The sequence below is a fragment of the Tripterygium wilfordii genome, chromosome 2, assembly GCF_013401445.1.
Source record: "Tripterygium wilfordii isolate XIE 37 chromosome 2, ASM1340144v1, whole genome shotgun sequence".
NCBI classification, from domain to species: Eukaryota; Viridiplantae; Streptophyta; class Magnoliopsida; order Celastrales; family Celastraceae; genus Tripterygium; species Tripterygium wilfordii.
The window spans coordinates 4,552,936-4,566,008 of record NC_052233.1 but is presented as its reverse complement, the minus strand read 5'-3'; the positions used below and the strand labels follow the sequence as shown (position 1 = coordinate 4,566,008).

General features: G+C 36.7%; 1 protein-coding gene across 1 annotated transcript; it reads right to left on the bottom strand.

Annotated features, from left to right (window-relative positions):
* Positions 1 to 1,656: 1,656 nt before the first annotated feature.
* LOC119980632 (chaperonin CPN60-like 2, mitochondrial) lies at positions 1,657 to 12,855 on the bottom strand. Its single transcript, XM_038823420.1, has 18 exons — positions 12,712 to 12,855; positions 12,560 to 12,581; positions 12,145 to 12,276; positions 11,275 to 11,434; positions 9,984 to 10,159; positions 7,811 to 7,906; positions 7,613 to 7,717; positions 5,854 to 5,940; positions 5,653 to 5,742; positions 4,659 to 4,739; positions 4,516 to 4,584; positions 4,373 to 4,450; positions 3,212 to 3,307; positions 3,038 to 3,137; positions 2,865 to 2,968; positions 2,670 to 2,775; positions 2,166 to 2,244; positions 1,657 to 2,091 (listed from the first exon to the last, which is right to left on the bottom strand). Exons 1-18 carry the CDS (start codon positions 12,747 to 12,749, stop codon positions 1,989 to 1,991), a joined length of 1,722 nt encoding a protein of 573 aa, XP_038679348.1. The 5' UTR covers positions 12,750 to 12,855; the 3' UTR covers positions 1,657 to 1,988.
* Between the last annotated feature and the right edge of the window lie 218 nt (positions 12,856 to 13,073).

Genomic DNA, 13,073 nt, shown 5'->3' with positions numbered 1-13,073 from the left:
TTCACGTGGCAGACGCGTGGAAGATGTCCAATGAAAAGATGTCACTTGTCAGAATTAAATTTATGTACAATTAGTGAGTGTAATCATTTGCATTAGTTTTGAAATATTATTTTAGGATCTATGAAGCCCTTAAAGTATTCTTTATGGTTCAATTAAACCCCTGCATTTTAAGAAAAAAGATCAAACAACCCCCTATTCGAACCAACAAAATAATAGATATCCAGCTTCCATCAAAATATGTCATCTTCCATAAAAACCTGAACATCCATTTCCGACGACCTCACTCTTCTCCATCATCTTCCTCTTCTCTCTCAAAGCTTCCATCTCTGACGATCATTTCATCTCAGGATCGGCGACCCCCAAAATTGGAAGCCCCAAAATCGATGTTCTCCTCTTCTATCTCATTCTTCTCCTCCCTCTCTCCTTCAATACCGCCATTATCGACAACTCGACCCCGAATTCGAGCGTATTGGGAAATAATGAAGAAAACCCCATCTCCCACAACCACCTTCCATCTCCGGTATAACGGCCCATCCCGCAGGATACAGCCGGGCCCATAGACCGCTACCCCCAACCCCTCACCACTCCCAGCTACGGCTGCGGAAGGTAGGTTGTTGGCTTAGCTGGTAGCATAATGTGCCTGAGGGACCTATGTTAAAGGGTGGGAGGGTCGTGCGTTCGATTCCCACCAACAACCCGCCTTCCGCCTGTGAGTAAGGGATTGGAGAGGGGTTGGGCTGTTTGGACCATGGATCCTGTGAGTACCTCCTGAGGGGGGGGGGAAATATAAAAATGCAGTTTTTATGTAACGGTCCATCTCACAGGATACAGCAGGGCCCATGGACTGCTACCCCTCACCACTCCCAGCCACGGCTGCGGAATGGCTTAGCTGGTAGCATAAGGTGCCTGAGAGACTTATGTTAAAGGGTGGGAGGGTCGTGCATTCGACTCCCACCAACAACCTACCTTCCGCAGCCGTGGCTGGGAGTGGTGAGGGGTTGGGGGTAGCGGTCCATGGGCCCGACTGTATCCTGCGGGATGGGCCGTTACATCCGATGACCTCACTTAAATTTGTAAATTGAAAGTCAAGTTGGATCGGCGACACCTAAAAGCGAAAGCCCCAAAATCGATGTGCCATATTGAAATGAAATCATGTGACGATTCAACGAAAAAGGCGGTGTAAGAACTTACAGAACAAGAAAATTGAAGAACTCAAAGAGACAATTACTTGGTGAGGAAGAAGAGAGACTATGACTGTTTATGTGCAATGAGGTTGTGAGCTTTTTGAATTTTTCCCTTTTGTCTTTTTTTTAGTTTTTTTCTAATATGTCAAATACACATATTACTATTTTCTAACAAATTAAAAGATATGTCCACAAATGGAGTCCATTTCAGCTTTTTTTAGCTGCAAACTGATGGAAAAGCAAACGTAAACCGTCTATTGAAGTTGAGGGACTTATTTGGCACGAAAAAAAAAACATGAAGACTAAATTGGCCCTTTTTGATAAGTTTTAAGGGTTTCTGTGATACTTATCCAATAAAATAAATACTAAACATGTTTTTAGTTTAAAGGTTTCTATGATACTTATCCACCTAGAGTGGACAAGTTGGTTGGAAATCATTTCAATTGACAAACTCAAGTCAAATTCCAACTGGTGAAAACCGAAAACCATTTCAATTTTTCCATATTGAAAGTTCAACTTCACCTTGGCGACCATAATCTATATATAATTTCTCACATGGAATTCAACCCCTTAGTTGAAAGGTTTAAAGCTAACTTCACCTCATTAGAGGTGGTGGTTTCGAATGTCACCCTCAAACTGACAGCTTACCTAGCTAATTGAGGGGAAACAAATCATACCCAAATAAGACATTTCATCCTCACTTTTAACTGTAAAAATTCTGACTAACCTCGACATTCAGTCGTATTGCTGACAATGCATCAGCTGCCTACATTACAAAGAATATAGAGTTTTAAGTCGATAAACTCAATAGCCCATATCATCCATTGCCGGCATACGACTAGGAGGTTGTTTAGCATCCTGATGGTCCACAACAGTTGCCTCTGTTGTTGTCAAAAGCATAGAAACACTGCAATATAACAGCAGAAAGTTTAGCATAGGAAGAAATCACATCTCTTGACATAAAAAGAATTTGATCATCACCTGGCAGCATCTACCAAGGCCGTTCTAACAACTTTGAGAGGATCAATAATTCCAACCTTCACCATGTCAACATATTCACCTGTTTTAGAGAAAATGTCACCAATTCAACAATTGGAAGGATAGTGCCAAGTTCGTCAACTAAACAAAGTATGAATGGCAAGTGCTCAATGCAAGGAAGCAATTGGCAATATGTACAATTTAAATAATTAAGTCATGTTCCAAAATTTTGAATAAGCATTGGATTCTTGCTAAATGGGGAGTTATGCAAATACTGTGTATCAATTCTCTCAATCGAACATATACCAAATTGAAATTTTCTAAAGAATGAATTTCCAAATTCTAATTCTAACCAAGGCTGGTATGAGGCAGTTTTATTCTTTAATCTATCAAGGGCCAAAAAAAACTAAAAACATAAGAAGTGGATCATATATGCATGTGCACAAATTAAAGAAGGTCAAAGAAAGTTGCTAACATAGCATATGATGCAAGGTTTGGAGAACAAACCTCTTGCAGCATCAAATCCCCAATTGTGATCATCTTGCTCCAATAGTTTTCCCAGAACCAGAGTGCCATCAAAACCAGCATTCGAAGCTATTGTTAATGTAGGTGCCTAAGACAAAAGGTTAACATCACAATTAAAATTTCATATAAAATATACACTTGAGAAAATGCAAACAAGAATTTTAAAGTCTGCAAAACCTTGAGAGCATTCTGAATAATCTGGACACCCCTTTTCTGGTCTTCATTTTCAGTTTGAAGGCTTGTCAGAATCTTTGAGGCATACAATAGAGCAACACCACCACCTATGAAACATATTATGTTGTAATTGCGAGTGCTTATTCAAAACCTCCAAATGATAAACATCACTTTACCTGCTACAATTCCTTCTTCCACGGCTGCTCTAGTAGCATTTAGAGCATCAGTTACTCTATCTTTCCTTTCTCCAACCTCCGCCTCACTAGCACCTCCAACCTGTTAGAAAATATAAAGCTCCAGAAGACATGAAAATAAATTACAAAAAGAAATACTAAGGGTCAAAATTAAACCTTAAAGACAGCGACACCACCAGAAAGCTTTGAAAGCCTTTCCTGAGATTTCTCCTTGTCAAACACGGCTGTACTCTTCTCAATCGCTGTCCTCAGCTGTACCATAATACAAGAGTCCTCAGAAACTGTAACAAATGAGTCATGAAATTGTCTCTTCTCCAAATTACCTTTGTTCAGAAGTTGCATCTGAATTCCATACTCAACCTTGATCATGGACCTTTCATTATTAAAGCAAATAAATTTTCTTTTACTAACTAAATCCTGATGTATGACAAATGCCCTTCGAGGATTCATGTAACAGTATCTGAAGAAAAAAGATGCAGGAAAATTTCTTCTAAATAAACCAACTAGCATTTCTCTATCTGGGTTGAAAAAAAAAAAGGTAAAAAAGCAACCAGCATTCAATAATAAGAAAGCATCCCAATGGCTCACTTAGAATACACAGAATTCAAGTTTAAAGAGAAGCAGTATGCCTTCCACACATCAATAAGAGATCCAACAGTCTAATTCATGCTATACCAGATTTTTCAAGCTATTCCATGGTGATTACATTTATTTTGCCCAAAAGGGACAAAAGTATTTCCAAATAAAAGAACCTTGTCTCCAGTTTGTGTTCTCTTTTGTTGACACAGTTACCTTAACCTAAAAAATAGATTCTGGACTTCTTCTGGGTCATAAGAACTCATTAACTCAGCAGGTCATTTTGTATTACTACCAATTGCAACTTGTAAAAACCTTTCCAAAATCAATAAAATAAGTATATTAATGTTAAGGTCATGGTAATTGGTCAATAAAAGAGAACCGTCAAGGTAAACAAAATAACATCATAGATGTCTATAAAAAAATACTCGAACAAAGAAACTTTAACAAAATTTTGACAAATGAATATATGTAACGTTCACAAAAAGGTCATGTATAATATGAACAAAGCAAAAATAAATATTTGGATATTACAAAAGATCATTGAACTTTCTCATAAGGTTTGAAAGAAATAAGTATCACGGTAGTTGCGAAGTGGACATTTTTCTAAATTTAAGTTTAAGACATTAATGTTTTTAAACTACATACAGAAAAGCAATTGGCGAATAGACCAAGGGATAATATTCAATAGAAAAGGTTAAAAAAGGAACAACCTAAATACCTAATAGTTATTCTGTATACCTGCTCACATCTTTCTTCAATTAACTTTTTGTCCCCACCACCATGTAGAATAATTGTATCATCCAGCGAGACAGTGACCTGTGCAGAAATGTCATCAAGAGCCCTGAAGTCATGTAAACCGCAGAGTGTTTATAAATACATACCTTTTTGGCAGTACCAAACATTTCATCTTGGACTTTGTCAAGAGTTACACCACGCTCTTCAGAGATGACCTATAAAACAATTATTAATGATTCTATCACACAACATATAATGAAGCCAAACAGAATCTTGACAACTCTGTTACCTCTCCGCCAGTCAAAATGGCAAGATCCTCTAAATTTGCTCTTCTGTTATCCCCAAAACCAGGAGCTTTGACAGCACAAACCTGAAGACATGAAACCTTGCTAGTTCAGTACTCATACCAGACAACATATGATCAATGTTAACCTACATCGCTAAACAAAGCATGAAATCTGTACCATCAGATAACACAGCACTTTGGCCACTCAATGTAAATCAAGGATACAAAACCCAACACGTAAATGACGTTAAGTGCTTTATCATATATTCTAACAAATAAAATATTCAGCAGATGTAGGGTCCGTTTGGTAGACAATTTTGACAGTAGCATATATTGTAGCATATATTGTGGACAATTTATGATGGTATAAAATGGTAGCATATGTTGTTGCTGAAATGCTGGTAGGTGTTTGGTTGTACTTTTGCTGATAACATATTAGTGTCAAAATTGTTGTGTAAATTACGTGCAGGGGTATTATGCATTTAAGTTGTAATGATTAAAATAATGATGTTTATTAAATTAGAAAAAATTTATAATATTAATAAATAAAAAATAATTAAATGATTAATATTGCTTAACAAATCAAGATTGCAAACGCCACATTTGTACTAGACTAAAATGGAATCGAAATACAGAACACCAATTGCACAGTAAGAGTGCATAGAAGAGGGGGTAATCTTGGCAGTTCAAAAAATAGGAGGGACAGAAATGGAAAATTGTTGTAAAAAGTTTGAGAATGGTCCAATAAAGCACAATATTCAAAAGGCCATATTATTGCCTTAATATTACTTGGGAGTTTGGGCCAATATATTGTTGTTTGGTGGCTCCACAATTTTACACCACAATATATGCTACTAGTAGCATATATTGTGGTGTAAAATTGTGCACCAAACATACCCGTAATCAATTATTGTTCATTCATAGTCAAAATCTAAAATGGTTAAATTGTGTTGATATGATTTTGTTTGTCTGTTATCGGGTTAATATAATCAATCACCTTGAGTCCAGCATGATGCTTGTTGAGAATGAGCATAGCTAGTGCGTCACTCTCCACATCTTCAGCTACAATAAGAAGTGGTCTTTTTTTCTGCTCAGAATAAGAAAACAAAAGATGTAAGCAAGGTCTAAAAGTTGATTGACAAGTTCACTGGATGATGATGATAATAATAATAACAGTAATATTGACAATAACAATCACCTTTAAAGCCAACTCCAATATATTCACGAGGGACTCGATATTTGAAATCTTCTTGTCATGGATAAGGATCAGAGGATTTTCTAGCTCCTGCCAACATCCAAATCACGGAAATATATTTCAAAGTTATAATTTCTTCGAAGGAGAACAAATCCATCAAATTTTAAAAAAATAATAATAATCTAGTCTATATGGAATCATAATTTGTTGCCTCTGACTAAATGTTTACATATGCCAGGATACACTCATCGGAACACAACCACAATAAAATGCCACCAAAAATTACAGCAAATGAAACACTAAAAAGAGCAGTTACTATGATTGACCACTACAAAGGATGCTATAGGAGAGAAGAAATCAGCTGGATTTGGAAAACATCTCATACGCATTTCAGTAGCAATTTAAGAAGTAAGAGGATGTCTTGGAAATGAGAAGTTGGAAACTACAACCAAAAGAAATCAAAATAGTAATCAAAGCAGGCTTCAATAGTCATTCTCGCATTCTCGGCTATGTACTCTACTTAGCCGCTTGATCATATCCAATGTTTTAAAAGGCGGGTTCGGAAACCGAGGCGCTCGACTTATTTGAGGCGAGGCGTAAGCCTCGAGGCGTAACGAGGCGTAAGCCTCGGTAAGAATTAATCTAAAATGTATATGTACACATTCAAATAATATAATCATATCAATTTATCAATTTATGAAGACATGACTCCATCCATCATCAATTCAAATGATCAGGTCTCTAAAGAACAAATGGCTTTTATGTTTCCTCTCTCCACTGAACCATCAACAGTTTGCTAACATTGAAAGGAACTAAAGGAAAGACTGCTTGAAGTATAACTCTCTCTATGCAAATTGTTGTTTTCTTTTCCTTCTGATAGATTACACTCACCCATTCCCAATTTTACGAACCCTTTCATCTGTTGAGATTGGTGATAATTATTACTCAATGATAAAGTTCAAATGACCTGGGAACATATTAAAAATGCCAAACTCAAGATTCCAAAGTTTTTTTGTTACACATAAGAAAGAACTTTAAAAAAAAAAATTAACAAGACAGAGAAGCAATATCACATTGACGGCAACAGCACCATCATAAATCAAAAAATAAAAATCAGGGAGACACTACATGGCACACACAGGAAATGACATAATCAGTATTGGCATTCCCACCTGAAGAAGAAAGATCGAAGAAGAGTAGGAGACCTAGGATCAGAATAGGGACGCAGTGAAGGAGAGATCTTAGCAACACCTAAGCAGATACGATTCAGACAAAGGAGAGATCTTGGCAGTACTGCAGGAGAGAAGAGGCCGAGGTCGCGTAGTCGAGAGTCGCGACAGCCACAGAAGAGGTCGCGGTGTTGCAAGGGGGAGTTGCGGCTGCAAGGGGGAGATCGATTTGAAGGCACGGCTGATGGAGAGGAGGTCGCGATTCGAATGGTGGTGCGATTCAGTGGTCTTTCACTCTTTCACGATTTAGGTTGTGTTTAAACTTCAGTTTTGACCTATTGAAACAAACTCTGTGAGACCTACGCCTCATACGCCTTGGTGCGTACTGTGCCGAGTCGTACGCCTTAGGCATATGAGGCGTAAGCCTCACAGTTCTCTGTCAAGGGCGTACGCCTGGAGGCTGCTCGCAAACGCCTCGCCTTGAGGCGCGCCTCAAGGCGTACGCCCCGATCGCCTTTTAAAACATTGATCATATCCTCTGATTAGCTTTTAAGAAGAAAATATGACTAACAATGAAGCAAGGCAGAACTTACACACTTCTGAGTCTTCTGATCAGTGACAAAATAAGGAGAAATATAGCCCCTGGAAAGCTTCATTCCTTCCACCACTTCCAGTTCATTATCCATAGTATTACCATCCTGAAAGATATGATATCAGATTCATAAGCTATACCAAATAATAGCTGTTGCTACAGGGAGTACAGTATCATGAGAAAATAAGGATGTACTCACAGAGACAGTAATAACTCCTTCCTTTCCAACTTTCTCCATTGCTCTTGCTATCAATTCTCCAATCTCTCGTTCACCATTCGCAGATATGGTGCCAACCTACAGATAGTATATTAGTAAGTGGTTGGCAACAAAGAGTACAAACGGACGACAAGAATACAAAGGGTATCACAAATTCATAATGACCAAAAAACTCTTGTTGCTCCAGTGTTCTTTTCCAGCCAAGTTAAATACAGAAAGCCACTTCAACAGTTCCACTGAACTAAAAAAATAACTTTATTAGCACTTAAGGACATCAACATCCGAAATTTCGTTCATCTTGGCCAAGATACAGCTATACCACCTGCGATTTGACCCGATAGGACCTATATTAACAGTTTTGGCAGGAAACCCCCTGAAGTTACAAGAGGAATCAAAAGACTCATTTTGTCCGTTTGTTGTTAGATGGTTTAATAAAACTTAGGTTTGGGATTGTACAAATGCTTAGGTATTGATTACACCTATGGATTACTGGCTTCAGGGAGGCTGAGCAGGCCCAATCTGGAACCGGAAAATTTGGCCCCGTATTTACAAATTCAGTTCGGTTCGGGTTTTTGTTTATAAATTTTTCAGTTATCAGGTTCGGGCCGCGGTTAAACCTCAAAAACCTGGAAAATATAATAGTGTATTATATATGTCATATAATACATTAACATAAATGGAAGACGTATAATATATTAGTTTATTAGACTATTAGAGACTTAGAGTTAGTATTAGTTATTTAAATTAAATAAGTAAATTTGGTTTTCTCTCATTTTTGTTCTTCTTTTTGAGTCATCTTTTTTGGCTAAAACAAAAACTTAAAAGAGAAAGATAATGACAACATCCATTAACAATATAAACAGTTCAATAGAATACATTATGAAAAATTAGAAGTTCCAAGTGTACTTAAATGAATGTTGACGGAATTGAACATTATATAATAAAGACGCTTGACCTGAAACTGAATTGTTCAAGTTTGGCTCGGGTCCATAGTAATTTTGGTTTGGGTTGGGTCAAAAAATAAGTATCGAAAAAAATTCGGGCATTTGGTTCGGTACCAAAAAAGCCAGAATGCTCAGCCTTAAGGGCCGTGACAAGATTTTATACCAGCTTCAGTCATCATGTTATTTGCCCTCTTCTAGTGAAAGATGACAATATATGGATGCTCCAAAATATCTTTTAGAGCTTCAAGGTTGGGTTCCCCACTTTTTACTGTAAGTGTCCATACATATCTCCCTTCTTGCCAATTGCTGCAAAAGAACAATTTACAGGACGTGCACATGTTTTTCTTTATGCTTGCTGTCATCAATCCTACTCTTCTTGATAAGCACTTCCTCTATCACAATTCACAACCAAGGATGGAAGCATTTTTTTCATAGGAAAAGTCGGTGGGATTCACAAACATTTTCTATCGGATCATTGCATTCTTAAATTTTCTAGCTTCTGTTTGAATTTAATTTCCATTTTCTACTGTGGGGTAAGATAAAAACTAAAAGATGTAAATATAGAAGCCAAATCTTTGTATTCGAAGCAAACAATTGACCAATATGGACAAATAGTGCATCAAAACATAAGGAGCACACATGAAAGATTAGGTTTTAGTTGTCAATAGATAGTCTACAACTTCTTCTTCTTCTTTTTTTTATCATTTTCATTATTAAATAAGCACATATATTTGAGCGTTTTACTTTCTGCATACATACAATTCCATACAAAATCATTTTTATGCTGACAGTATCATGAGATCCTCATGGCCAAAAAACTTATCGACTCAATCTTCCCTCAAAGTGAAAGGTTCAAAACAACAATTTGTCTCCGCAGGACATGCTTTTATGGATTTTCTGCATATTTGGATTACGATTGAAGGTTTTAGAAGGTCCAACATGGCACTTCCATGGAAAAATACACCCATTCTGTGTGCCACTGTTTTACCCTTCATTACCCCATCCAAGAGAAAAATAATAGAAGGGGACTATTAGACCCTTTCAGGGGTGTCCTCGCCAAAATTTTCGCAGGGAGTCTAACTGTAATTCACCGTTTTATTTTTTTTTTGAAACAAGTAATTACAAAACTATCTAAGCTTTATTAGGAAGCAACAAATCTGCCAGAAAAAAAAATCTAGAGAAAATAGTAGTTTCTCCACAAGACTTCATACCTGTGTAATTTCTTCTGGTGTGCTTATCATCAGTGCTCTCTTTTTCAAGTCAGATATCACAGCATCAACTGCAATGTTAATTCCAGTGCGCAAATCCATCACATTCACTCCAGCAGCCAAAGACTTGCATCCTTCTGTGAGTATCGCCTGGGTGACAACAGTTGCACATGTTGTTCCTGAAACCAAAATATAAAATCTCTCTACCATAAGAACTTCTGACATGACCACAAAAGAGTGTCTTCAACTCTTCATGATATTTTTCATCACAACTTTACTACCATAAAAAAATTTCTGCAAACCACCAAAAATGGGCTTCTATGAACAAAGTTTTCATTCAGTTTTCTTACTGAATGCAACTCTCTCATGTTTTCCTGGTGAGCTCCAGAAACCTTTCTAAACAGGTTATAAATTTTTATCAATCAAAGAAGCCACAAGAAATGCACGAACAGTGTAAAAAAAGAAGTAACTTAAAGAAAAAAAAAAATGAAGGAAAAAACACACAAAAGAGAGAATGAACATTGTGGATAAACACAGAGTTTGTCATATGCATGCTACAAGAAAAAGCGAAACCTAAGAGTTAGTACTTGGTTGTACTTACTACCATCATCATTATAGGGATTTGCCAAGGTAACAGTAACAAAACGTTTAGTAATGTTTAAACTACCCATTTTACATAGCTATTTAAGGTTTTGCGAATGTACTTACTAATGCCCATAAAGTGTATGATTGATCATAAAATGATGCAATTATTATTTAAGTTTTTCAGCCCTTTTTTATCCTCTGAACTAACAAATGGATCTGTTGTGCGGTCTCCGTTATCTTTGGCTGGGGAAAGTCAGTGACATGTTTAAGTTGATCAAGAGTTTGCTGACTTTTGACCTATATCGCAAGGAAACACAACTTCCATAACTTAACCTTTTTTCCTTATGGATTCAGCGACCTTCCATCCAATAATAACAATATATTTCTGGACTTCCATACGACATCAAAAATTAAACTATTGCTGAGTTGAGTATGACATGATATAAATTTCTTCACTCCTTAAAATATTTCAAGTGCATGAAAATAAGCTTTCCATTTGGTGTCTAGTGCTTTGCTTTTACTTAAATAAGTGCCTTTGATTCCTAAAGGAATCTTTTTCATACCCATTGGTCATTTGAAAACATTAGATTGTGGTATATCCAACGATGAATATTTTTGCTTAATTGAATACCTTTTCATCATTAAAAAAAACAATGAATATGTTCTCTTTTACTGACAAGACCAAGGGAAACAACAAAGAAGAAAGTACCATCTCCAGCAGCAGTATTAGTGGCACTGGCAACCTGCTTTACGAGATCTGCACCAACATTCTTGGCCTTTTCCTTGAATTTGATGCTTTTGGCAACAGTAACACCATCCTTTGTGACCTTGGGATCCCCATGAGTTTTCTCAATGATGACATTACGCCCCTGAAACAATCAATTAGAATAAAGGAAAAGGAGGGACAATGAATAGATTTTCAACTTCTTTAGTATCATCAAAAGTGATATAAATGATAGTTTTTTTCAATTACTTATCAACGTATTAAAAACGATCAAAGCTTAAATATGCAACAGACTGACAGAGTCCACATGCTCCCCTAAAATGTTTTAAAAGAGTGCAAAAGCATAAATACCAATCAATAGCCACTCTTAACATTATAATTTACAAAATCAATGCGATAAAAAATTAACCATAAAACAGAGTCAAGTGAACACAAGCTTCATCATCATGAGTCTCTAGCAACTCATTGGACTTGAGATTTCGAGGAAAAAGATACTCAGTTATTGTTCATCATAATCAATATATATGTCTAATTTTGTCAATAAAGAGTAGATAGGAAACAGCCAGCAATGTACAAATGATGCAATGCAGCTACCTGAGTTCCGCATTCAAGAGATAAATATAATATTGGCACTTATAGAAAACATTTTCTGGTGCATGTAATACAACTATGGTGGATTGTAACTAGTTTTCCTAAGAAAATGATAATGATATGTAATGCACTATTGCACTCCAATGGAAAGTAAAGAGATTCCCAAGGATTTCTAATAAGTTCACTCCATTAAGGTGTTCACCACAAATTCTCAGTAAACAAAGGAAATTAAAAGAAACAACAAACCAATAACAACTCAACTACCTTTGGTCCCATTGTGACTTTTACAGCTTCTGCAACCTCATTGACACCCTGAAGCATAGTTGCACGAGCTCCAACACCAAAACTGATATCCTTCGCAGCATAATTTCTACTGCATATGACCCTGCCACAGACCTTCATAATTCACATGGCCAACAAAAAAGAGTAACGCATCAGGAATCATTTCTCTCATTTGCGAAAGCATATGATCATAAATCACCCCAAAGAAGAAATCCCAGAAACACTAAATCAACCAAGCAAACCCAGTTGCTAGGAAGATTGTATTACAGTGAAAATGTAGTAAAAATCGGTAACATTTAACCTTCCATTACCGAAAAAAAAGAGACATTCAAACATAATAGACTTGTACTGCGAACTTGAATTAGAAATGAATGATAGAAAAGGCAACAGTTATTACCAGTTTCTTCGACGTAGACGAACTGTCGAAAAAAAAAAGCAAGGAGAAATAAATATCAGTCGCTACAAGGACAAACCGACAAAGAGGGAGAAGTTAAAAATGCGAAAATAATGGAGGTGAAATCGACAATAAACTGATAAAATAGTATTCACCTGATGGAGGAAGCTAACTTTGAAGCAATACGGAACATAGCTGACAATCACACAGAGGAGAGAAGACTTCCAGAAACAGCCGTAAGACAGACAGAAGGACAAGAGATGGGGGGTTATGAATTTTGTTAGGGTAGGGTTTTAGACTTGGGCTTGTTTGCGAAGAGGGTTTTAGGAGGCATTGGGTTAGTGAGGAATGGAAGCCCTCGTGTTGAGGCGGGCCCATTATATAGTTATTCCTATCCTATTTGTAAGTGGGCTTTTACTTTTTGTGTGTGGAATATGTTGGAGGTGGCCATAATCATGACAAACCATCAACTTAAATATTGTAATTGAGATAAAAACAACCGTTGTATAATGTCAAA